Genomic DNA, 23384 nt, shown 5'->3' on the forward strand with positions numbered 1-23384 from the left:
TAGTCAAAACCCACCTGAAAGCATTCCTGTGTGACCTGCCCTGGATGCTCCTGCTCTGGCAGGGAAATTGGACTGGGTGATCTTTTGAGGATTCATCCAGCCCCTAACATTGTGTGATTCTGTGCAGTCAGGCTCATGGGGCAGCTCTGCAGGCTTCGCAGCTGGCTCCAGCCCACTGAGCTCCAGCAGCACACAGCCCATGCTGAAATGCAGAAATCACTGCTGACAAGGGCAGGCTGCTACTTTGCTCTGTTCATTGTATCTCCTAATGAGACTCACCCAGTCCCGCTCTTGGGGACAGCCAGCGGGGAGGGCTGGGACAAAGCCCACCATTGTCACCCAGCCACCCCCCTCATCCATCTCACAAGGTGAGCAGGAAGAATGGGTTTGTGCCCTGACAGCATCTCTCAGCAGCCTGGGGCCTCACACAAACCCCACCTTCTGCCCCAATTCTCCTCTCCCCAGGTGGCAGCTCTAAGGTTTCACCCTGCTGTGGGTCTGACCTGAGGAGCTGCTGGCTGAGAAGCCCTTTGGCTGTGAGGGACAGGGGTTTATGTGTCAGGGATGCACACTTAGGTGTCCCAGGTATGCTGGAGCTGGGATCATGCACAGTGGGAGCGCTGTCAGAAGGCAGAGCCAGAGCCACAGCAGCCAGGTCCTGGTCCGAAGGGGAGAATGGAGGGCGGGAGCAGCACCAGCAATGCCTCTGCAGTGAGTATCTGGGCCTCTGGCTATTGCGGATCCCTGTTCTGTGCTTGTTTGAGTCCTCTTTTGAGGGGCTGAGCTCCTGATGTCCCTGTGGATCCTGGTAAGGTTTTGTTCACCTCTAACCTCATCACCCCACAGTTCTGTTCCTAACTCTCAGGTGGATTTTCAGCATTGGTCAGGGATGGGAACAGGCTGCCCAGGGAGGTGATGGAGTCATCATCCCTGGAGGCGTTCAAGAAACCTCTGGCCACGGCACTGGGGGACGAGGTTTAAATGGCCATGGTGATGTTGGGTTGAAGGTTGGACTGCGTGACCTTGGAGGTTTTCTCCAGAGCAAACAATTCTAAGACTCTATGGCATAAACCCATCGTGTAGCAAGGCAGGGCAGGGCGGGTGGGTCAGAGGCACCAGAGAGTCCTTACTTGTAAGCCACAGAGAAGCTCAGCAGCGTGAGCTGTGACCTGCTGAAGGACAAGACTCACTGGATTGCCTTATTTGCACCTTTCCCACCTGAGGGAATCTTGTTAGGGTTCTGTTTTCTGTAGGACTTGAGCTCTGCCTGTTTGAATTGGTAAGATCTCAGCAATAGGCAGTTTTCAATTTGCTAGAGTGGGTGCTTCTCTGGTGGAATATATCTGGGAATTGTGTATTATCAAAAACAAAAGCAATGACCACAAAAGATCCTCAACCTGGAGGCTTGGGAAGACCCTTCCTGGTGTGGCTGTAGCAGATCTAACCACAGGCATCAAATTTCTCTGTGTTCAGAGGATGGAGAAACTTTTACTCTTTTAAATGTGGACTGTACAATTGAGCTGACTGCAAGCACCTTCCTTGTGCTTGGTAAAAATTATTTGATGTGCCATTGAGTTAAATTTCATTGTTAATTAAATTTTAACAGAGCCACTCAAGGACTGCCAAGCTTCTTTTGCTTCAAGTAACAGCTTGGTCTGCATGGAGAACTTGACCTGATGCATAGACTGGTTTGGGTTGGAAGGGACCTTAAAGATCATTCAGTTCCAATTTCCCCACCATGAGCAGGGACACTTCCCACTAGAGCAGGCTGCTCCAGGTCCTGTCCAACCTGGCCTTGAACACCTCTAGGGAGGGGGCCATCCATAGCCTCCCTGGGCAGCCTGTTACCCTGTCTCCCAACCCTCACTGGAAAGAATTTCTTCCTTATGTCCAGTCTCTCCTGCTCTACTTTCAAATCATTCCCCCTTGTCCTGCCAGTCCCAGCCCTTGTCAAAACAGCCCCAACTCTCTCAGACTGTCCAAGCAAATAAAGCGTGTCCAAACAGGCAAAGGAATCCAGGAAGGGGCAAAGCCACTGTCCAAAGCCTGTCTCAAATGCTGTTGGTCCTCCTGGGGACCTTTGCTGCAGAGCAAAATAATTTCTTGCCTGAGAGCAAGCAGCAGCAGCCCCTGTTCTTGTTCCAGCCCTTCCTTGGTGGCTTTGATGTGCTTCTCTGGCTGCAGGAGAAAAGTACTTGGCTGTGGGAGTGCTGGTTACTGGGATGTTGGATCTGAAACTCCATTGGTGTGGGATTTAAGTGCTGTTATTCCAGGGCTGCTGCAGTGTTTTGGTGGTTCTGCCCTCAAATCCCAGTAGTCTGCACAATGTTTTGTGTCATGAGAAGGAATTGCACTCGATGGTAAAGAATAACCAGCAGAAGGGTTGGGTCTAACCCCTGTTTTTCCCTCCTCTTGCCTTGGCTCCCAGGACAGGAGGGCTGCAGCTCACCTCACAGCTCCCTCCAGGACCTTCTGGATCATCTTGTCCGCTGCCTTGTTTTTTGCAGTTGTTGGCATCAGCGTCCTAGGGATTCTCAGCTTCTCCCCCAGCTCTGGCCAGGTAAGGAATCATAGAATCCCAAACTCGATTGGGATGAAGGAACCATTAAAGCCCATCCAGTCCCACCTCCCTACAGTTACCAGGGGCATCTGCAACTAGAGCAGGTTACTCAGAGCCCCAAACCACCTGATCTGCAATGGTTCTAGGCATGGGACATCACCCAACCTCTGGGCAATCTGTGCCAGGGTCTCACCACTCTCGGTGTGAAAAATCTCTTCCTTCTCTCCGGTCTGAATCTTTCTCTTAGTTTGAACCACCACCCCTTGTCCTACCACATGTGCTCCCCTCCACTGGGTCAGAGATTGCTTCTCTGTTGCTGAATCATTCAGATGAAACAGTGAAGGGTCTGGGTGTGGGTGTTGGTGGGGAGATCAGAGAATCACAGAAAGGTTTTGGTTGGAAGAGACCTTTGAGCTCATTGAGTCCAACCCTGAACCCAGCTCTGATGGGTCACCACCAAACCACGGCCCTCAGCACCACATCTACACAGCTCTGAAACCTCTCCAGGTGTGAGGACTCCACCACTGCTCTGGGCAGCCTAGGCCAGGCCTTGACAACTATGAAGGGGAAGAAATTGTTGCTCATGTCCAACTTAAACCTCTCCTGGTACAACTTGAGGCCATTTTGTCTTGTCCTATCACGTGTGCCATGGGAGAAGAGACCAACCCCACCTGGCTCCAACCACCTTACAGGGAGTTGCAGAGAGCCAGAAGGTCTCCGCTCAGCCCCCTTTTCTCCAGACTAAGCCCCAGTTCTCTCACCAGACCTGTTCTTCAGGCCCTTCACCAGCTGCATACCAGTACTGAACACCTTTCTTTCCTTTCTGTGCCCAGGCTGGCTCTCAGCTCATCCGGTTAACACTCCAGGAGCAGCAGGCCCCACTGAGGAACCAGACAGCCTTGGTGGACAAGGCCAGGAGCACTGTGACTTACTACATTACCTCCCAGAGTAACCGCAGCACCGTGGTGCTCTATGACAGCAGGAACGTGAGTGTGCTGTGACAGTTACTTGCCTCTGTAGCATGGAAATGAGCAGAGGAGCCCAGGCTGCTGAGAGAAGAGCTGCTAGGGTGGGAGAAGGAAGTGTAGACCATGGAAAACTTCACCAGCTGCTGTTTGGCTCCTCTCTGTGTACTTCTAGTAAAGGAAGATCATAGAATCATGGAAACATAGGAAAGGCCTCTAAGATCATCCAGTCCAACCATCAGCCCAACCCCCCCATGGCCACTAAACCATGTCCCAAAGTGCCATGGCCACAGGTTTCTTGGACACATCCAGGGATGGGGCATGTTCCTCATGCCCAACCTAAACCTCCCTCAGGGCAGCTTGAGGCCACTTCTTCATCCTCTTACCCGTTCCTTGGGAGAAGAGATCACCCACCCACGTGGCTCCAGCCTCCTTTCAGGGAGTTGTAGAGAGCAATGAGGTCTCTCCTCAGCCTCCTTTTCTCCAGGCTGAACACCCCCAGCTCCCTCAGCTGCTCCTCCCCAGCCCCGTTCTCCAGACCCTTCCCCAGCTTTGTTGCCTTTCTCTCAACCTGCTCCAGCTCCTCAATGTCCTTCTTGGAGTGGCCCAAACTGAACCCGGGATTTGAGGTGTGGTCTTATCGGTGCCAAGTACAGGACCACTTACCTGCTCCTGCTGGCCACACCATTGCTGATCCAGGCCAGGATGCTGGTGGCTTTCTTTGCCACCTGAGCACACTGCTGGCTCATGTTTAGCTCTTCTCCACCAGCACCCCCAGGTCTTTTTCTGCTGGGCATTTTCCAGCCACTTTGCCCCAAGCCTGGAGGGTTCATGGGCTTGTTATCTCCCAAGTGCAGGACCCAGCACTTGGTAATGCAAGGCAGGATGAGAGATGTCCATACTGGGGGGTTTGCTCTCACAGGCCATGCTCTGCTTTGCAGGGCTATGTGTGCTACAAGCCCGTGGAGCAGCACACATGCTACCTGAGGAGGATGGACTCCTGGGACCTCCAGACTCTGCAAACATCACTCATCATGTCTGAGCAGACAGTGAGCAGCTGCTGTGGCCATTCCCTTGGGTGGCTGAGAGGATGTGGGTGATGACCTGGGCTTTGCATGGGGGCTTGCTGAAGACCCTTTCCTGCGTGGACTTGGGTGACTGAACACCAGCATCCCAAGTGTGGCTAAATGAGGGCAGGAGCTCTCCCAGCTGGGGGATAGGAGCTAAGGAAATGTGTTCACTGCTGGGGGCTGGTGTCATGGAAGAGCAGAGCTCTGCTGAGCTCAAAGCAGCTGAGATGCTTTCGTCTGTGAGAACCAGCAGAGCTGCAGGTCAGGGTAGGGGGCTGTCCCCCCCAGAGGTGAATAGGAGAGCTCACATGGGACCCACACTCAGTGGATTCTGTTCCCTGCTCAAAAATCCGAGAAACAAAAAACAAAGAGGGTTTGATAGCAGTTCCCAGGGGAAAAGGCTGAAGGAAATCACCTCTCCAGGACCCTCTGAAAAAAATGTTAATGGATGCATGGGACAGATTTTGTTTCAGGAAGGCAAGGCCCTGTGTTTTTGTTCCCCTGCCATCTGTTCTCCATTTCCTCAGGGGCTCCTGGAGGTTCCTTGTCCTTCTTTTGCTGCTCCCACCCAGCTGGGAAAGGGTGAGCAGGGTTTTAAAGGCAGAAGGGTACAAGAACACAGCACCCACAAGAGGAGAAAGGGACGCAAAGAGAAAGCATCTGCCCTGCTCTGAGCTTCCTTCATGGAAGTAAATGACTTGGTGGTGCCAGGGCTTCCGGCAGCCCATATGGCCATCAAACAGGGCCTGAAGAACCTCAGCTAAGCCTTGTCCTGTCCCAGCCACCATGAGGCTGAAGGACACTGACCTGCATTACCTCTTCAGTGCTGTATGCAGGGAACAGGGCTGCTGTGGGTCACCATGGCTGGGGTGCGGCACGAGCATCCCAGCAACCTGGTGCAATGGGGCAGCTGCTGTGCTGGGGTGGGAAGTGCTCCTTGGGTGCCTTGAAAGTGAGAACACTGCTGAAGAGCAGTGCCAAGAGGAGCAAAGAGCCCTGAGAGGAATTAACAGGGAGATTTCTTTCAGGCTCATCAGCTGCTGCCAGAGAGTAACAAAACCGAGTACTACCGGGAGTTCTTGGGCATTCTGGCAGGGGACAAGGTGGACCCCAAACGCCTGGGGGAGGCTGTGCAGACCCTGTGCGAGCAGACATCCATCTTCTGGGTCAGGAGAGGGGAAGGTAGGTTGGACATGTCCCTTTGCAAAAGGAAAGAGAATCATATAATCACCAAGGTCAGAAAAGCCCTCTGAGATCGAGTCCAACTTTCTACCCAACACCATGCCCAGCAGACCATGTCCCAAAGAGCCACATCTACCTGTTTTTTTCAATACTTCCAGGGATGCTGACTCTAGCACCTCCCTGGGCAGCCTGTTCCAACGCCTGACCACTTTTGAAGAAATTTTTCCTGATATCCAACCTAAACCTCCCCTGGTGCAGCTTGAGGCCATTTCCTCTTGTCCTTTTGTTAGTTACTTGGACAAGAGGCCAACATCAGCCTCACTCCAACCTCCTTTCAGGTAGCTGTGGAGAGCAGGCTCTGCTGCATGTCCCAGGACCAGGGGACAGGTGACTCTAATTCAGTATCAAACCACTGCTCAGCCATCCCCAAGCCTGGCCTGTACCCACAACCCACTGTACCCACCTTGCAGTGCCTCATGATGCCACCTGGGAAAGGCTGTGAGCTCCCTTCCCCAGGCAGTGCAGCACAACCCCAACAAAGAGCAGCTCCCCACCGCACTGTTGCCTTAACATCTGTCACCTTCAGCGGGCTGCTGAGGTCACCCTGCTCTCCCACGCCAGCTTTAATGAGCAAGGCCGTTCCCTGAGGCTCTCCAGGCACTGCAGAGCTTTCCTCTCATCCTGCTGCTGTCCTTGCTCATTTGGCAGGTCCAGGGAAGCAACGCCTGATCTACCTGTGCATTGACATCTGTTTTCCAAGCAACATTTGTGTCTCTATCTGCTTCTATTACCTCCCCGAGTAAGTCCCACCACCACGGGTGTCCTTGCTGCCCTACATACTTGAACTGGATTCCTGGAAAGCCTCTGGTTTCTACAAGGAAGGTAACACGGCTACACTATCCCCAAACCAGGAGACTTGAGGAAAACACCAGGACCCTGCTAGGCACTGTCGGTCCAGACACTTTATTTGCAGCTCTGCTCTAGGGCTGCACCTTATCCGTAGGTAGTAGGAGATCCAGGCCTAGAGGAATCGTGTGGAGCAGCTCACATTTCACAGCTGTCTGCCCCCTTCCATACACAGCTGTGAAACCCCATGGGGGTGGGTGGCTTTGTAGGACTGCAGCCCTCCAAGTGACGTACACTTTGAATAAAGGGATTGCAAACCAAAACAGCAGCTGCCTTTCCTCTCCTTGCTCAGCCTCTGCCCACCATTCAGAAAGGCTGATTTACTTTTTGTCCCCAATTCAGGGGTATAACATCACAAAGCTGTCAGCAGCCATGCCACAGGGATTCCTCCAGCTGAACCCTACCCAGCTCCTTCCAATGGGCTCACGCCCCCTTCTCCCCTTCCCTTCTGTCCTCCCTTAGAGGGCACACGTATCAGTTCTGCCCGGAGCTGAAGCCTGGTGTCACCCTAGGCAGAGCAGCTGCTCCTGCCAGAACTCGAGCCCTCTCTGTCAGAGGGACTGGCTGCAAGTGTGTGTCTCGGGCTCCAGAGCAGGTGTTTGCTGCTGTGAGACAAGGGACAAGCAGAGGTCCTCTCCTTCCCACCCGTGTTATCCCAGCACGCTGTCGTTGAAAGCAAGGCACACAACTGCTTTCTGGTGGCCGCTGTACTCCCTCTTGATCTCTCCTGTCTCCACACACCAAAGTCTGGCCAGGTTATCAGAGGAGGCTGGAACACAGTGAAAAGAATCATGAAATGGTAAGGCTTGGAAGGAACCACTGGAGATCACCCAAGTCCAACCCCCCTGCTCTAGGCAATCTTGCTTTAGCAGGTCACACAGGAACACATCCAGGTGGGTTTGGAAGCTCTCCAGACAAGGAGACTCCACAACCTCTCTGGGCAGCCTGCTCCAGAGCTCTGTCACCCTCACACCAAAGAAGTTTCATCTCATCTTGAGGTGGAACTTCCTGGGTTCCAGTTTGTGTCCACTGCCCCTTGTCCTGTCACAGAGCACCACTGAAGAGAGCCTGGCCCCTTGCCCCCCACCCTTCAGGTATTTGTAAATATCAGTAAGACTCCTTCCTTCTCAGTCTTCTCCAGAGGAGCAGAGCACTTTTCATTCCTCTTTACACCTTCCCTGACTACACAAAGACTTTCTCCAGCTTCCATCAACAGCTCTTAGAGCTGTGGGTTGATGAGGAGCTATGCAGAGCAGCAGCTCTATGTTAGGTAAGGTTTTACTTATTTTAGAGAGAAGTTAGCGTGAAAATGACAGCCTGGATGTTCTGAAGGGACTGCTGGGCTGCAAACAGTGAAGCAGCATCGCTCACGGGTGAAACGAGCTGCACGTGAAGATCATCTCTCTGCCGCAGCTCAGGGAAAATGCCTGAGGAATCAGTGAATTGTGCTGTGGGTGTGAAGCTGGGTGCTCTGCCCTCATATCCAGTGGTGCAGGAGGGTTTGGAAGTGTCTCAGAGAAACTAGGAAGTCCCATGCTGCTGCTGCCCACATCAAGTGGTGGGCTAAGGGCAGGAGAGCAGCGGAGCCTCACCTGTGACGATGTATTGGGAGTCCCCTGAGAAGGCGCAGTCCCACATCCAGCCCCTAGATGTTTCCCCTGGGTTATTGCTCTTAATGCTCAGCTCTGTCATCAAAGAGAAGTTTGAAGTCCTCCAGATCTTGCAGGTCTGATCTGCAGAGCACGTAGCCAAAAGCCTGCAAGGAAGAGACATGAGGGCAACCTTATTAGTCACACTGTGTGCCCAAGGGCCTCTCGTTAAATGTGGAACAGTAAGGAAGTGGAAAGCTGTGTTCATTGTAATCACATTGATCTCCACCTGGACCACCTGCTCTGAGACATTCAAGCTGAAGAGCCTTGCTGAAAGAGCACATGAAGAGCACTTTGCTCCCTGAGATCAATTCAATCCCAGCTGTTAAGAAGAGCAGCTCACGGCCGCAAAGTCTGCTGAGAGCACAGAGCATGAGGGTGGGATGTCACTGACAGCACCCCCGTGCCAGCATGTCCTATGCCTTGATGCCTCCAAGCCTGGGTTCAGTTTTGGGACCCTCGCTCCAAGAAGGACATTGAGGGGCTGAAGCAGGTTGAGAGAAGGGCAACAAAGCTGGTGAAGGGTCTGGAGAACAGGGCTGGGGAGGAGCAGCTGAGGGACCTGGGGGCATTTAGTCTGGAGAAGAAGCTGAGGGGAGACCTCATTGATCTCTACAGCTCCCCAAAAGGAGGCTGGAGCCAGGTGGGAGTTGGGCTCTTCTCCTAAGGAACAAATGACAGGAGAAGAGGAAATGGCCTCAAGTTGTCCCAAAGGAGGTTCAGGTTGGACACGGGAAATAATTCCATCCCCAAAAGGGTTGTCCAGGCCTGGCCCAGGCTGCCCAGGATAGTGGTGGAGTCCCCATTGCTGGAGTGGTTTCAAAGCCCTGGAGATGTGGTGCTGAAGGCCATGGCTGAGTGGTGGGTTAAGGGATAGACTTGGTCTTATAGTTCTCTTCCAACCAAAATGATTCTGGGATTCTCTCATTCCTGTCCCACTCCTCCCTTGGGCTCCTACAGGGCAGTGTGGAGGCAGCTTGAGCCAACAGCTGGAGCAACATCTGGGCACCAGTGCCAGTCTGTCCCCTGGCAGGGAGGCAAGGGGCTGGCAGGCACTCACGTGGAGTCAGGGCTGAACTTGCACTGCAGGGCGTAGCGGTTGTGTGCTGGGATCTTGGTCTTGGGGATCAGCTGGGTCACCTCCTCTCCAATGCCACCCGTCAGGTTCCATACGTAGCAATTTCCCTGCAGCAAAAGGGGCACCTGTGGCTGGGGCTGGTGAAGCACTCAAAAGCAGCCTGGACTTTTCACATCCACCCACAGCATGGCAAAGCTGGTGGCTGCAGAGCCCACAGGCACAGACCAGCACCACAAAGCCCATGGGCATGCTGGAAGCCATCAGAGCTCACCGAGCTGTTGACAGCTGCCATGTAGCTGGCATCGGGGTCGATGTGGACCGAGTTCACTGACACCTCAGGCTCTGGGATCAGCTGCTCATTGTGGTCAGTCTTCAGGTCCCAGATGTGAATGGCTCCACTCTGATCACCCACAATGAGCTCTGCCTGCAAGGAAAGAGCAGCTGCATCTCTCTAAAGAGAACGTCCAAGCAGCACCTCAAGATAGTGCCTATGGAGCACCACTTGGAGCCTTGCTGTGGTTTTAAGCCTCAATCTCCACAGCACTGTGCTGGTTTGGGCCTACAGCAGGAGCATCCCCATGCAGATTCCTGATAATAGAAGGGTTCGGGTTGGAAAAGCCCTCTAAGGTCATCAAGACCGTCCATTAACCCAACACCACCATGGACATCAAACCACATCCCAAAAGTGCCACGGCCACATATTTCTTGAACACCTCCAGGGATGGGGACTCCACCACCTCCCTCGACAGCCTGTTCCAATCCCTGACCACTCTCGCAGGAAAATTTTCCCTAATCTCCAACCTAACCCTCCCCAGGCGTAATTTCAGGCCATTTCCTCCTGTTCTATATCTGATACTAGGGAGACCAACCCCCACATGGCTCCAATCTCCTGTCAGGGAGTTGTAGAGAGCCAGGTGGTCTCCCTTCAGCCTCCTCTTATTCAGCTCCCTCAGATGCCCCTCCCCAGCCCTGTTCTCCAGACCTTTCAGCAGCTTTGTTGCCCTTCTTTGGACCTGCTCCAGGCCCTCTGTATCCTTCTTGGAGTGAGGGCCCCAAAACTGATCTCACATTGGACTCTGTCCGAAGCCTGTTTACCTTCACAGAAGTATTTGTTCATTTGGTAAAGCCCAGAGTAGGCAGCAGCTGCCTGGTTTCCAGCATCACTGCACAGCTCGAGCTCCAAACACTACCCACAGAAGCCAAGTGGTTTTCAGCACATCTGAGAAGCTGGCATTAAGAAGCAGCTTGGCCAGTGAACAACTGAAGCACTCAAGAGTGCACAGATAACTGAAAACCAGGAGCCTAAATGGGGTTTTCTGTCTCCCTTTCTCAGGGGAAGGACAAAAGCCAGCTGAAGGGCAGGAGTTCTGGCTGCAATCTCATGCTCAGAGCAGAGGACAATGCTGGCAGCTCTCCACCAGAACCAGGGCTTTTATCGACAGTCTTGCGCTGTCCATGACTTTATCAGGGTCCCTAGAGGAGATCAGGTCATCAGGCAGAGCTAATCCTATACCTGTGAGCAAAGGCTGCTTCTGAGGAAGATGATCATCACTTGATATATTTAGCTTCCTGCACAGTGCAGAAGCATCTTCTGGATGCCTCAATCCTCCTCCTCCCTGCCCCACCCCCCCACCCCTTAACAGAATCAGAGCATGGGAGAGCTTCCTTGGAAAGGACCTCTGGAGATCATTGAGTCCAAGCCCCCTGCCAAGGCAGGGTGACCTAGGGAAGGTCACACAGGAACACATCCAGATGTGTTTGAAATGTCTCCAGAGATGGAGGCTCCGCCACCAGGGTTAAGTGCAATTGCTAAAGCCATCATGGATTTACACAAGCCAGGAGAAATCCCTCTGGGATAACTGGATCAGCATGGCTGCAGAGCAACTGCAGAGTGACTTGGGTCCTGGAAAGGTTGTGGGTGAAAGGAAGGTTTAGCACCACCTCTGCCAGAGGACATCCCTTAGACTGAAGTCTCTAGTTTAGCAATGGCATTGCTGCCTCAACCCTTGAGGTTGCCTTCAGTTGAAGGCTTGAGTGAGCTGGACTGATGGGCTGAGAGTTAAACACCAACTTCATGAGAAGAGAGAAGACTGAGACTGGAGGTTAGGAAGAAATTCTTTCCAGGGAGGGTGGTGAGACACCGGAACAGGTTGCCCAGGGAGGCTGTGGATGCCTCCTCCCTGGAGGTGTCCGTGGCCAGATTGGATGAGGCCTTGAACAACCTGGGCTGGTGGGAGGTGTCCCTGCCCGTGGCAGAGGCATTGGAATTGGATGATCTTTAAGGTCCCTTCCAACCCAAACCATTCTATGAATCTATGAATCACTCTGCTCCTCAGCCTCATCCCCCTGCTTCTCATCCTCATACCTCAGCTCCTCAGCCTCACCCCTCAAAAGCAGCTTCTGAGCCAAATGCTGAATCTCCAGCAAATCTGACCAAAGTCCGGAAGGTGACAGGGGCCATAGGCCCTGAGATGCTTTTTCTTGGTGGTGGTGTCACCTCAACCTTCTCAGACTGCCCCATGCAACCAGTTCCACTCCCATCACATCCCTTGGGATGCAGATAACCCCAAAGGCCCCTCAAGACACACCAGGGAAGGTTTAGGTTGACCTTTAGAAGAAAAAATCTTGACTGAAAGGGTTCTCAAAGACTGGAACAGGCTGCCCAGGGCGGTGGTTGAATCCTCATCTCTGGAGGTGTTTCAAAGCTGCAGAGATCTGACACTGGGGGCCACGGTTTAGCACCGGGCTTGGTAGAGTTAGAGAATGGTTGGACTGGATGATGCAGAAGATCTTTTCCAACCAAAACTATTCTTTGATTCTGTGACTGTCCCCTCCTACAGGCCAGGCCAGACAAGCATAACCACGTAGGGGTGTTCCAACACCAACCCAAAGCTCACAGCACCAGCAGCTTGGTGTGGGGCAGCCTGGGTGTATCCAGCAATGCCACCAAGAGCTTGTGGGTCTGTGCCACCAGTAAGGCCACCATCCCCAGATCTTTTGCTAAGGGAGTCTTCTGCAGTCCCTCAGGTTTACTTGGAGGAACCACAGTAAAGCATAAGCTGGGAGATCATGTAAAAGCTCGGATAATGGAGGAGAAGGGAGGCCATGCAGGAGACTGGTGCTCACCTGGTTGGGGTGGAGGCAGACACAGTTAATAGGAGCATTCACCTGGAAAATCCGCTGACACTGGAGGTTACGAGACCTGTGAGAAAGAGTGAAGAGAAGCACTTGCAATCAGCTCCACCACCTCTGGGGTGCTGGTGGAGGGGGTGGTCCAGCCGCCTTTGCCCACCTCAAGTCCCAGATCCTGGCCATGCAGTCCTCCCCGCCCGTGTACATCCAGCGCCCGTCCTCATGGAAGCCCACAGAGGTGATGTTCTTGCTCACGCCGTCGTAGTTGATGACAGGGTTGGGGTTGTTGGAGTTGAGGTCGTACATGCGGATGTGCTGGTAGCCTGCAGCACCCACCGGGGTCGCGAGAGTGACCAACGTCCCCCGTGGCCAGGGCCAACCGTGCCTGGCACGGTGGGGAGCTGGGGGGGGGAAGCGTGTCTCACCTGCAGCAGCAATCATGCTGCGGTCCGGCGTGATCTCCAGAGCGTTCACCTGCTGCGGGTCAGGTTAAGGTCGGTAAAAGGAAGCAGCAGACGAGGCTCGACCGGTGGCACTGAGTGCTCCCAAACGTGCGGTGTGACACCGAGCTCACTGTATCTGTGGGGTGATCACAGGCCTCCCCTGATCCCCCAGGCCTCCTCTTTTCCCACCTCCACCCTGACTTCCCTCCATCTCCCCTCGGCCTGCTCAGGCTTTTCTTGCCACCCCCCCCCCCTCCCCTGTAGGCCTCTTCCGTCCCTCCCGGCCCCGGTAGTCCCCCGGCCTGGCGGTGAGGGATACGGAATCCTGGTGCTGCACGGTGCGGGTGCAGATACCGCTGTGCGCCTGCCAGAACCGCACCGTGTGGTCGTAGCCGGCCGTGGCCAGGATGACCGGGTCGCTGCCCACCGTGCCCTGCGCTGCGTTCATGGTCCCGCCGGGGCCCGCTCAGGCCTCCTGTTCTTCCGGTTCCGGTCCCACGCCGGTGTTCCTTGCTCGTAGCAGCAGGGTTAGCAGCGCGGAGCCCCGTCCCCGCTCTCTCCCGCTACCGGCGCCGCTGGTGTGCGCGAAGCGGGCGCCGCGGCGCGCGACCTCCCGGGGCGGGGCCGACAGCGGCGCGTGAGGAGTGCGCAGGGAGGGCGGTACCATGTGCGTGCGACGAGAGGGGAGGCGAGACCAGTGGGGACGGAGCAGGGGGAGCCGGGTCCCAGCGGGGCCGCCAGGGGGCGCAGCGAGGGGTGCGGAAAGGAGGGCGAGGGGCACCGTGCGAGGGGCACCGGGGACGCACCGGGCACTGGGGACACCAGAGACACTGGGCACACACCGAGCACCAGGCACCGATGGGAACCGGGGACACACCGGATACCGAGCACCCACCGGGCACTGGACATATACCAGGCATCAGGCACTGGCGGGGGTGGTACTTGGGATATACCGGGCACAGAGCGGACATCAGGCACTGGAGGGGGGAGTGCACTGAGAACATACTGGGCACCAGGCACACACCAGGAACCAGGCAAACCAAGGGTATGAGGGCCACATTGGACGCGCCAAGGGCACGCTGGGGATATACTGGGCACACATGGGGCATCGAGGACCAGCAGAGCACTGGGGACATACCGGGCACTGGGAACACCCACGACACCAAGTTGGGAGCAGATATTGGTCAGTTAGAGGGTAGAAGGGCTCTGCAGAGGGACCTCGACCGACTGGACAGATGGGCAGAGTCCAACAGGATGGCATTCAACAAGTCCAAGTGCCAGGGGCTGCACTTTGGCCACAACAACCCCATGCAGTGCTACAGGCTGGGGTCGGAGTGGCTGGAGAGCTGCCATACAGAAAGGGACCTGGGGGTGCTGATTGACAGCTGCCTGAACATGAGCCAGCAGTGGCATCCTGTCATGCATCGAGAATAGTGTGGCCAGCAGGAGCAGGGAAGTGCTTGTGCCCCTGTACTCTGCACTGGTTAGGCCACACCTTGAGTCCTGTGTCCAGTTCTGGGCCCCTCAGTTTAGGAAAGACATTGAGATGCTGGAAGGTGTCGGGAGAAGGGCAACAAGGCTGGGGAGGGGTCTGGAGCACAGCTCTGTGAGGAGAGGCTGAGGGAGCTGGGGTTGCTTAGCCTGGAGAAGAGAAGGCTCAGGGGAGACCTCATTGCTCTCTACAACTACCTGGAGAGGTTGTAGCCAGGAGGGGGTTGGTCTCTTCTCTCAAGCAACCAGCACCAGAACAAGAGGACACAGTCTCAAGCTGTGCCAGGGGAAGTTTAGGCTGGAGGTGAGGAGAAAGTTCTTCACTGAGAGAGTTGTTAGCCATTGGAATGTGCTGCCCAGGGAGGTGGTGGAGTCACCGTCCCTGGAGGTGTTCAAGAGGGGATTGGAAGTGGCACTTGGTGCCATGGTCTAGTCGTGAGGTCTGTGGTGACAGGGTGGACTTGATGATCTTTGAGGTCTCTTCCAACCTTGGTGATACTGTGAACACACTGGGCATAGGGCACAAATCGGGGGCACCAGGGATGCATGGACACTGGGCAGACACCAGGCACAAAGGACACACGTGAGGGACACGTCAAGCACTGGGCACACCAGGGACACAATGGGCACCAGGCAATCTGAGCATGCACTTGGCACTTACCAGGGACACGTGGGCATTGGGGACACACCAGGCAATGGGTACCAGGCACACAATGGGCGAACACTGGGAGCACACACTGGGGATATATAGACCACTGGGAGCAATCCAAGCATACTGGGGCACACACCAGGGACACACTGGGCACACATCAGGCATCAAGCACACACCAGGCATCGGGGACACTGGGAGCACCAGGCACACGCCAGGCACCAGCCACACATTGAACACACCAGGGACACCAAGTACACAGTGGGCATTGGGCACAATCCAGGCACACTGGGGCACACACCAGGGACACGCCGGGCAGGCACCAGATACGCCAGGCATCAGGCACCAGCCACACACCGAACACACACCAGGGACACCGAGGACACAGTGGGCACTGGGCACGCACCAGGTATATGGGTCACACATTAAGGACACACCAGGTACCACCAGACACACAGCGGCCACGGCCAGGCCGACGGGGCAGGTGCCACCCAGGCGCCCGGTGGTTGCCGGGAACCGGAGCATCCCCCGCGCTTCCCGCTTGGCCCTGGCCCTGCAGTGCCCGCAGTACGGACACCGCCCGGGCCCTTTAAGAGCGGCGGCGGCGGCGGCGGCGGCGGCGGCGGCTGCGCTCCGTGCCCGCGCCCGCTCCCGGCGATGCCCGCGGCGGCCCCGCACCTGCCGGTAAGAGCCGGGGGAGCTGTAGATGCTTGGGGCCGCGGGGGGGGATTTGGGCTTCAGGGATGTCTGGTGGGATGCCCGGTGCTGCAGTGGGCACCAGGGCCGCAGGGAGGCCAGATGCCGCTGCGATGCCCGAAAGGATTCCCATTGCCGCAGGGATGCACAGGGGGATGCAGGGGTGGCCAGTGTCCCAGGGAGGCCTGGCGTCGCAGTGTGCACCGGTGCTGCCCACCAGGATCTGGAGGGTGCCAGGGATGCTCGAGGGGTACCCGGGAGTGCCGGGAAACATGGGGACCTCCAGGCTTGTGGGGTGCCAATGATGCCCAGAAACACAGTGGGAAGAGTGGGGTATGGAAAGCCCCCTCCCCCTTGCTCAGGGTGTGCCCTGTGTGTGTCAAAACACCCCCAGGAGGGGCGTGGGCTTGTCTCTGTCCTGGGGCCAGGGTCTGCAGCCCCACGGTGGGCAGGGGGGGGTGAGGAGTGTCCATAGCTGCCCCATGCATGTCCCTCAGCCATGGGCTGCAGCACCAAGGGACAGCTCACCCTGGGAGGGTGACACATGCTGGGTACAAGGGGTGGGCACAGCCTTGGCTAAGCTGAGCAAAGAAAGCTCTGGAAGGGTGTGAGTGTGCCCAGAAGTGTGCATGGAGCAGCATCACTGTTTCCATGTTCATGCCAATGGGAGAATTTGACATGGCAATGGCTGAGGAATGCTGGGGCAGGGTGGTGGGCACAGCTGGGTGGCATCCAAACACCGTGGTGGCACCCAAAGCCCTCACTCTTGGCACGTGGCCTGCTGTGGCACCTGCTACCCCGGGGGCACCTGGATCTTGCCCTCCTCGTCATCCTGCTTGCTCCAGACTTAGGTCTCAGTTTGCCTGGTGTGCTCAGTGCCCTCTGGGGAATTGGACTGGTTTCAGGAAGCTGGCAGCAGACCGCATGTAGGGTTTGTGGTGCCAGGGAGGAGGGCAAAGACCAGACTGCCTTCTTGCTCCGCAGCTGCTGACCCAGGCTAGCTGGTTGTGAGAAGCTGTGGGCTCTTCTGAGCCTCCTGGGGACCAGGCCAGTGCCATCTCTGAAGGGCTGACAGAGGAAGATGCCACATTAATAAACAGAGCCAGTGCTGGCAGTGAGATGCCAGGTTCAAGGGACAGCATCCATCAGCCTCACTGTGAGGGGATCTCCCACTGGCACAGGGTTGTGGCTGCTCCTTGTCATCCCTTGGTGCCATACCCATCACCAGCTTGTGCTCATCTGGGCTGTGCCAGGGATGCTCTGGAAGCCTGTTTTCTATTTAAAGAACATAACAGATATTAAAGTGCCAGGCCCTGGCAGGCTGGCAGTGTCTGTCCAAATATTTACCCCTCTCTGAGCAGGTGTTGTGTGCCCATGGCATCCTGATTAGAACTTGACATATTTATGGCCTTGCTGGGTGCCCATGGAGCACCCTGTCCTCACCCAGCAGAGGTGAGCCCTGGGCTGGCAGCTGTCCCCAGCCTGGCATATACATAGCTGCTGGGCTGTGCCAACTCTGGCAGGAGCACCCAGGAATGGGCAGGGTGGAAGCACAGCAGGGATGGCAGGCAGTGGTGAGGGTGCCAGGAATCTTGTCCATGCAGGGACATGAGCACGGGGACCAGCATGGGCATGACCTGTCCCCAAAGCAGGCTCCTGCCCTACCTCCAGTCCATGGGCCCTGGGGCACTGGGTACCAGAGGGTACTGGGTGATGCGGAGGGAGCAGGGACAAGGATGGAACAGGGATGGGAATGAAGCAGGGTAATGGAGCAGGGATAGGGATGGAGTAGGGATGGGAATGATGCAGGAGTGGTGATGGAGCAGGGATGAGGACGGTGCGGGAATGGGGATGCAGCAAGAATTGGGATGCAGCAGAGATATGGCTGGAGCAGGAATGAGGATGGAGCAGGGATGAGCATGGAGCAGGGCTGGGGATGGTACTGCCCTGCCCCATGATGTGGCTTGGTTGAGACCTTGTACTCTGGTTGACACCGCATCCCACATTAGCGCTGTGCCTGCTCCGTGCCCCTTGGTAGGGTGCAGGAGGAGCTGTTGAGAGGGATTAGGGCCGTGTCTGGAGAAAGGGCTAATTCAGAGCTGGGGGCATGGGGTGGCTCTGCCCTGGTGCCACTGCTCTGGCTGCTATCAGCTGAGCTGCTCGTGTGCCCTACAGCCACCAAAATCTGCTTTTCAGCTCCCAAAGCTGAATTTAACCCTGAACTTTGGTGTGTTTTGGTGCCAACTCATTGAAAGGGCTGGTGGCAGCTGGGCCAGGGCTCACAAAGGCTGCCAGTCTGGGAGGCTGGGGGTGTTGATGTGTTGCCCCATCCCTGCCCCACTATAAATGCCTAAAAAGGAGAAAAAAGGGCAGAAGTGATGGTGGCACTTCTCGTGTGCAGCTTCCTTCCTTCCAGTACTGCCTATTGTACCATGGGAGTTGTGCTGCCCACAGCAGGGTGGTTTTGAGCTCCTGGTGTGGGACCTGATGTCACCACAAGTCACCCAGGAGCAGGGCTGTGAGTGAGAAGGAGATCTAAGCATGCTGCAGGAGAGAGGAATGTGGGGGGCCCTTGGTGTTCTCCTCACCGTGGTGTTTTCCCAGGAGGTCGTGTTGGGGCTGCAGAGGTTGCTTGCTCCCTGGAGTGCACAGGAGTGGTCACCCTGGTAGTGGAAGTGCCTCCAGTTGTGACAGTGCCACCAGTGCTGTGTCCAGCAAGTGTCTGGCCTGGTGAAGCATCTCATGCTCATGCTGGCTGCATGGGATCTGCTGTGGGTGTTGATGTTGAGGCTGCTCACCCAGCCAGCCTGCACCCAAACAGGGGGTGCAATCCCCCAAGCTGTGGCTGTGGTGGGGACCAGGGAAGAGGCAGTGCCAGCTTATGCTCCACAGAGATGGCCTTTTAGTTTGGGATCACTTTCATCTAAATTGGTAAATCTCCACCTCAGGAGTTCTTCAAATTGGTTTAGGAATATAGGACTTGAAATGGATTTTAGCAACCCCAAGTGGTCCCCAACCACCTCTCCTCTTCCCACAGGGACATCGCCTCCTGTGCCTGACCAGCACTGTGCCTGCCCTGTGATGCCACCCCACCCAGCCACCCTGTGACACAGCAACTCGAGGGGTTCCTCTGCTGGGGACGTGCCCTGGGGACGTGCCCTGTGGCCACCGCCTTGTTTGCTCTGGCTCCGGCAGAGTCCGTGGAGGTTGCAGGCAGAGACAGAGTCAGGTCTGGCCACCAGCTCTCACGCTGGGGCGCATGAGGTAGGAGGGGACATGGGGAATCTCTGTCCATGTCCCCAGTGGGGGTAAGGGTGTCAGGAGGGGTCTCGTCTATGCTCTCTTTCTCTGGGTCTCCTGCTGCCCTGCTCAGGGGAGCAGGGCATGGTTTGTGGAGCTGTATGGGGTCACCTGTACTCAGGGTCACTTCAGGGTGCTGCCACACAGCCAGGCCCCTGTGTATACCCCCCAGAAATGGCCTTCCAGAGGAGCCACAGGCTGAACCTGCTGCGCCTCGTCGTGCTGCTCCTCATAGCCTTGGCTGGCATCAAGTTCCTCTTCCGTGACAGGTGAGGTGACACTAGGACTCCAGGTGTGGACTGGGGCCTCAGATGGGTTGGGGTGTGTGGGGATACCCTTGGTTGTGCCTGTGCAGGGGACACGAGTGCTGGGCAGCAGCTGGTGCCCTGCAGTACCCCCAGCCCTGCTCCACTCCCTGCAGCCTTACCCTGGAGCTGCACAAGCACATCAGCAAGGACAGCAGGTTCTGGGGGGACACGGGAGACAGCAGCCAGGACACTGGCCCCCAGAGCCAGGCTCTGGAGCTCTCCGCAGCAAAGGTAGTGGCCCTGAGGAGAGAACCTGGCCAGCAGATCACCAGGGACTTCAGTGCCACAGAGATGAGGCTGGTCCACCTGGACCTCAAGGGAGCTGCACCCAGGGTCTCCTATTTGGAGCAGGTGAGGATGCCCAGGGATAGGGAGGACATGCCGGGGAGGGATGCACCAAGAGGATATATCAAGGATCAACCTGTTAATTGTCCCCACCAGCCTCTGGGGACTGTGTTGTCCCTGCTAGCTGAACCCACCCTGCCCTTGCCACAGGTCTTCCCCCTCCTGTCCCAGCTGGGAGCCAATGGCGTCCTCATCGAGTACGAGGACATGTTCCCCTTCAAGGGAGACCTGGAGATCCTCAAGTCCCCCTTTGCTTACAGGTGAGCCAGGGCTGTGTACTGAGCTGGCCGTGAGCCCAGCAGGCCCTGCAGTGCCAGGGGCTGGGTGTGACCCACCTGGACCCATGCTTGAGATAAGCATGGTTAGAGTGCTAAGCTGTGCCACTGGCAGGGCAACACCCTGCCCCACCAGGTCAATATTTTGTCCCCATAGTAAAATCCACACAGGCGTGGGGTGGCTGGGGCCATGCAGGCAGGGTGCCAGAGGAGAAGGAGGGAGTGCCCTCATGCTCTGCCCTCTGTTCCATCTGACATCCCCTGGTGAGCTTGTCCCTGCCCTCCCAGTGAGGAGGACATTGAGCGAATCCAACAGCTGGCCGAGCTGCACAAGCTGGAGGTGGTTCCCCTGGTGCAGACCTTTGGGCATGTGGAGGTAGGAGATCCCAACCCTGCTCCTCATCCTGCATCGTGTGGGCTTCGTTCTGGAAGTCCCCCTGATGATTCATCTCATGCAGTTCATCCTCAAGCACCAGAAGTACCAGCACCTGCGGGAGGTCGAGCGCTTCCCCAACACCTTCAACCCCCACGTCCCTGACACTCTGTCTCTGCTCAAGAGCATCTTGTCACAGGTGATTGAGAAGCATAGGCGTTCCACCTGGATCCACATTGGAGCAGATGAGGTGGGTGGTGGCTGTGCAGGGACCCCAGCCCTCACCCTAGGCACCAGGGATGCTCCCAGGGGTGCTGAGCTTCCTCCTTACCCAAAATCCAGGTCTTCCATCTTGGGGAGGGGATAGACTCCAAAAACTGGATGAGCCGCAACAAGGGTGACACAGGGACCATGTACCTGAATCACATCCAGGAGGTGCTGGGCTTTATCTCCACACAGTACTGGGGGCTGCAGGCACTCATGTGGGACGACATGCTGAGGAAGATCAACGTGGGAGCTCTGCAGGGTGAGAGGATGGGGACAGCAGTGGCACCTAAGCTGGGCATCTCAGCAGCACTCATCTATGTGGCCACCCTGGCAGGTGCTGTGCCCAGTGCCTAGCAAGAGCCCAAGACTGGTCTTGAGGGGACTCAGGTCTTGTTGGGGGTGGTCATGAGGAGCCCTAGGCATTCTCCTGCTGCTGGCACCAGTGCCACCATCCCAACCCCTTGCTCACCCCACAGAGTCTGGGATAGCAAAGCTGGTCTCACCCGTGGTGTGGTTCTATGCGCCTGACTTTGATGCTGAGCAGATTGGTAAGGTGATGTGCCAGGCTTCTGAAGCTGGCAGGGAAACACTTCCCCAATGCCCCCCCATCCCCATGGGGACAATAGCACTGGTGGCTTGTGCCTGTCCTGCAGGGCCATTCCTCACCAAGTATGCAGAGAGTGGCTTCAAGGCAGTGTGGTTTGCCAGTGCCTTCAAGGGCACCACAGGACCAGCGCAGACCTGGCCTCCACTGAGCTACCACCTGAAAAACCACCTGAGCTGGCTGAAGGTGATGAAGGCCTTGCCACAGCTGGCCCCACTTCGCTTCCAGGGCATTGTCCTCACTGGCTGGCAGAGGTGAGGGGTGGTGGGAGCCCTGCCCTCTCCAGTGCCCATGCAGCCTGGCCGATGATGTCATGGCTGGCCCTGCTCTGCAGGTACGATCACTACTCGGTGCTCTGTGAGCTGCTGCCTGTTGGCATCCCTTCCCTGGCCATCTCCTTGCAGACTCTGGTGAATGGTGAGCCACCATTCTGCTGCCATACTGGATCAGCTTGGTCCTGTGTCCCCACCCTGGGAATACTGGGAGAGGGGTGGGAGACAAGGGAAGGAGACCTTCATCTCCCCTGGTTTTGGGGGTGTGGTGAAGCCAGGGGCAAGCTCCTTCTGGTAGGGTGGCCCGAGTTCTGCCTCTCTCCTTGTCCTCCTCAGGGGGCTTCACTGAAGAGACGAAGAGGAAGGTCCTGGACTCACTGGGCTTCCAGAGCATGCATTTGGAGCAGAGCATGTGGTGCGTGGCACAGCCCTGGCCATGCAGGGGGCATCCGTGGCACTGCCATTCCAGCTGCATCAGAAGGGATGCACAGAGAGGGAGCAGGGAGTTGGTTACCCAAATGCCTCAGTCCCAGACCCACTTGGGACAAGGATGGGTGGGGTGCTGGGGTTCACCCAGCACAGAGCTCTGGCATGGTTGGTGCACCCCACATGTTGGACTCTCACTTCCTTCTCTCATTCCCCAGTGAGGGCAGGGGAATGTTTCCAGGTGCAGAGATCTACCATATGGTCCAGCAGGTTAATGACCATCTGAAGGAGAGCATCCTTAAAGCCCTGGAGGAGGACAGGTAACGGAGGGGGGACAGCAGGGTTGACTAGTTCAAAAATGCAAGTTTTTCCATGGAAAGGGGACTTGCCCAGCATGCAGATCCCCATTCCTGGATGGCCCCCATGCCTCCCACTCCCCTTGTGCCTCTCCAGTGCCATCAAGGGCTGGTTCAGCCCCTATCATCGGAAGCACCGGTTTGGAAACCCCCGCAACATGGAGAGCTTCGGCAGCAAGGTGCTGAAGTACGTGGTGCTGGGAGTCCAAACCCCCCTGAGTGCCTGTGAAGGGCTGGGAGAGGTCCCAGGCTCACAGGAAGGAGCTGGACCGCCTGCTTTCCCCCCACTAGGCTCCATGAGGACTGGGAGAGCTTTGTCCATGACCTGCGTGATCAACTGGAGAAGGTCTACTTCCCTGACACGGTGGAGGAGTGGATGGAGGAGAATGTCAGCCCCTACCTGGACCAGCTGCAGGACCTGGTGCAGGACTACCAGGCTATCATCCGCCTCAACGGCCGGCCCAAGGCGACACAGGGGCCACGGTCCCCCCAGCTCCTGCTGTCCCTCTAAGGTGGCCGTCAAGTGCCACCGTCATGCGTCTGCGTGTGTCACCGCATTGCTGCTGGTTCGTACTGGACAGGGATCCTGCACTCCCCACCTCCTCAATAAAGTATTTTCATAGTATTGCTGGGTGCTGGAGGAGGCCAGGGCTCTGCCCTACCAGGTGAGGGGGACCTGGAGGGGTCTGTCCTGCAGCAGCTCCTGGGGCACTTGCTCCTGCCCTGCTGGAGCTGGAGGGTTTGGTAACCATGATGGGAGAGAGCAGGGAGAGCAGGAGCCTCTCCCTCTGCAGGGAGAGGGCAGCCCATGTCATGCAGTGCCCGTGGGGGTGTTTGTGTGCCTTATGCTGCCCTCAAGGGTGACTGTGCCCTAGGTGGAAGATGAGATCCAGTGTGGCGTGGGTGCTTTGTGCCACTGGGCAAGGGCTGGCACCGGGATGGGGCAGTGCACTGCGGGATGTGGGGGGGCCTTGCCGTACTTTAGCTACCACCCATTCCCAGCCTTGTGTCTGCTTTCAGCAGTAGCCACCACATGT

General features: G+C 56.6%; 3 protein-coding genes across 7 annotated transcripts; 2 read left to right on the top strand and 1 right to left on the bottom strand.

The window, feature by feature from the left end:
• The first annotated feature begins 675 nt into the window (after nt 1-675).
• On the top strand, nt 676-6732 carry LOC137456708 (BRICHOS domain-containing protein 5-like). The gene is made up of 6 exons (XM_068168295.1): nt 676-711; nt 2429-2560; nt 3394-3546; nt 4467-4574; nt 5624-5777; nt 6486-6732. The coding sequence occupies exons 1-6, from the start codon at nt 676-678 to the stop codon at nt 6578-6580; spliced, it is 678 nt and encodes a 225-aa protein (XP_068024396.1). The 3' UTR covers nt 6581-6732.
• On the bottom strand, nt 6725-13627 carry LOC137456707 (target of rapamycin complex subunit lst8). 2 transcript variants are annotated; one of them, XM_068168294.1, is made up of 8 exons: nt 13305-13625; nt 12968-13019; nt 12703-12865; nt 12537-12612; nt 9682-9834; nt 9393-9517; nt 8276-8439; nt 6725-7452 (listed from the first exon to the last, which is right to left on the bottom strand). In XM_068168294.1, exons 1-8 carry the CDS (start codon nt 13431-13433, stop codon nt 7334-7336), a joined length of 981 nt encoding a protein of 326 aa, XP_068024395.1. In that variant the 5' UTR covers nt 13434-13625; the 3' UTR covers nt 6725-7333. The 2 variants fall into 2 exon arrangements, with proteins under 2 accessions (XP_068024395.1, XP_068024394.1); XM_068168293.1 differs by having other exon boundaries at nt 12703-13019; nt 13305-13627.
• Nucleotides 13612-22958, top strand: LOC137456706 (hexosaminidase D-like). 4 transcript variants are annotated; one of them, XM_068168290.1, is made up of 15 exons: nt 13612-13652; nt 18859-19085; nt 19294-19390; nt 19543-19780; nt 19925-20034; nt 20338-20425; nt 20508-20672; nt 20765-20948; nt 21166-21237; nt 21343-21547; nt 21628-21710; nt 21902-21980; nt 22210-22311; nt 22445-22534; nt 22639-22958. In XM_068168290.1, the coding sequence occupies exons 3-15, from the start codon at nt 19296-19298 to the stop codon at nt 22856-22858; spliced, it is 1731 nt and encodes a 576-aa protein (XP_068024391.1). In that variant the 5' UTR covers nt 13612-13652; nt 18859-19085; nt 19294-19295; the 3' UTR covers nt 22859-22958. The 4 variants fall into 4 exon arrangements, with proteins under 4 accessions (XP_068024391.1, XP_068024390.1, XP_068024392.1 ...); XM_068168289.1 differs by lacking the exon at nt 13612-13652 and adding an exon at nt 15721-15809; XM_068168291.1 differs by lacking the exon at nt 13612-13652 and adding an exon at nt 15721-15809 and having other exon boundaries at nt 22445-22526; nt 22639-22718.
• Nucleotides 22959-23384: the final 426 nt, after the last annotated feature.

The sequence above is a fragment of the Melanerpes formicivorus genome, unplaced genomic scaffold (genome assembly GCF_026170545.1).
Source record: "Melanerpes formicivorus ecotype bairdi unplaced genomic scaffold, bMelFor1.0.p_v2 SCAF_135, whole genome shotgun sequence".
NCBI lineage: Eukaryota > Metazoa > Chordata > Aves > Piciformes > Picidae > Melanerpes > Melanerpes formicivorus.

What these genes read in the sequence shown, in the direction of transcription:
- LOC137456707 (XM_068168293.1), bottom strand. Translation starts at nt 13,433, where the DNA reads ATGAACGCAGCGCAGGGCACGGTGGGCAGCGACCCGGTCATCCTGGCC. An exon ending in TGGCAGCTGTCAACAGCTCG is followed by an intron (nt 9,518 to 9,681) that starts GTGAGCTCTGAT and finishes CTTTTGCTGCAG; the next exon opens with GGAAATTGCTACGTATGGAA. An exon ending in AAGTTCAGCCCTGACTCCAC is followed by an intron (nt 8,440 to 9,392) that starts GTGAGTGCCTGC and finishes TCTTCCTTGCAG; the next exon opens with GCTTTTGGCTACGTGCTCTG.
- LOC137456708 (XM_068168295.1), top strand. Translation starts at nt 676, where the DNA reads ATGGAGGGCGGGAGCAGCACCAGCAATGCCTCTGCA. An exon ending in GCACCAGCAATGCCTCTGCA is followed by an intron (nt 712 to 2,428) that starts GTGAGTATCTGG and finishes CTTGGCTCCCAG; the next exon opens with GACAGGAGGGCTGCAGCTCA. An exon ending in TCATCATGTCTGAGCAGACA is followed by an intron (nt 4,575 to 5,623) that starts GTGAGCAGCTGC and finishes GATTTCTTTCAG; the next exon opens with GCTCATCAGCTGCTGCCAGA.
- LOC137456706 (XM_068168290.1), top strand. Translation starts at nt 19,296, where the DNA reads ATGGCCTTCCAGAGGAGCCACAGGCTGAACCTGCTGCGCCTCGTCGTG. An exon ending in CATTTGGAGCAGAGCATGTG is followed by an intron (nt 21,981 to 22,209) that starts GTGCGTGGCACA and finishes CTCATTCCCCAG; the next exon opens with TGAGGGCAGGGGAATGTTTC. An exon ending in AAAGCCCTGGAGGAGGACAG is followed by an intron (nt 22,312 to 22,444) that starts GTAACGGAGGGG and finishes GTGCCTCTCCAG; the next exon opens with TGCCATCAAGGGCTGGTTCA.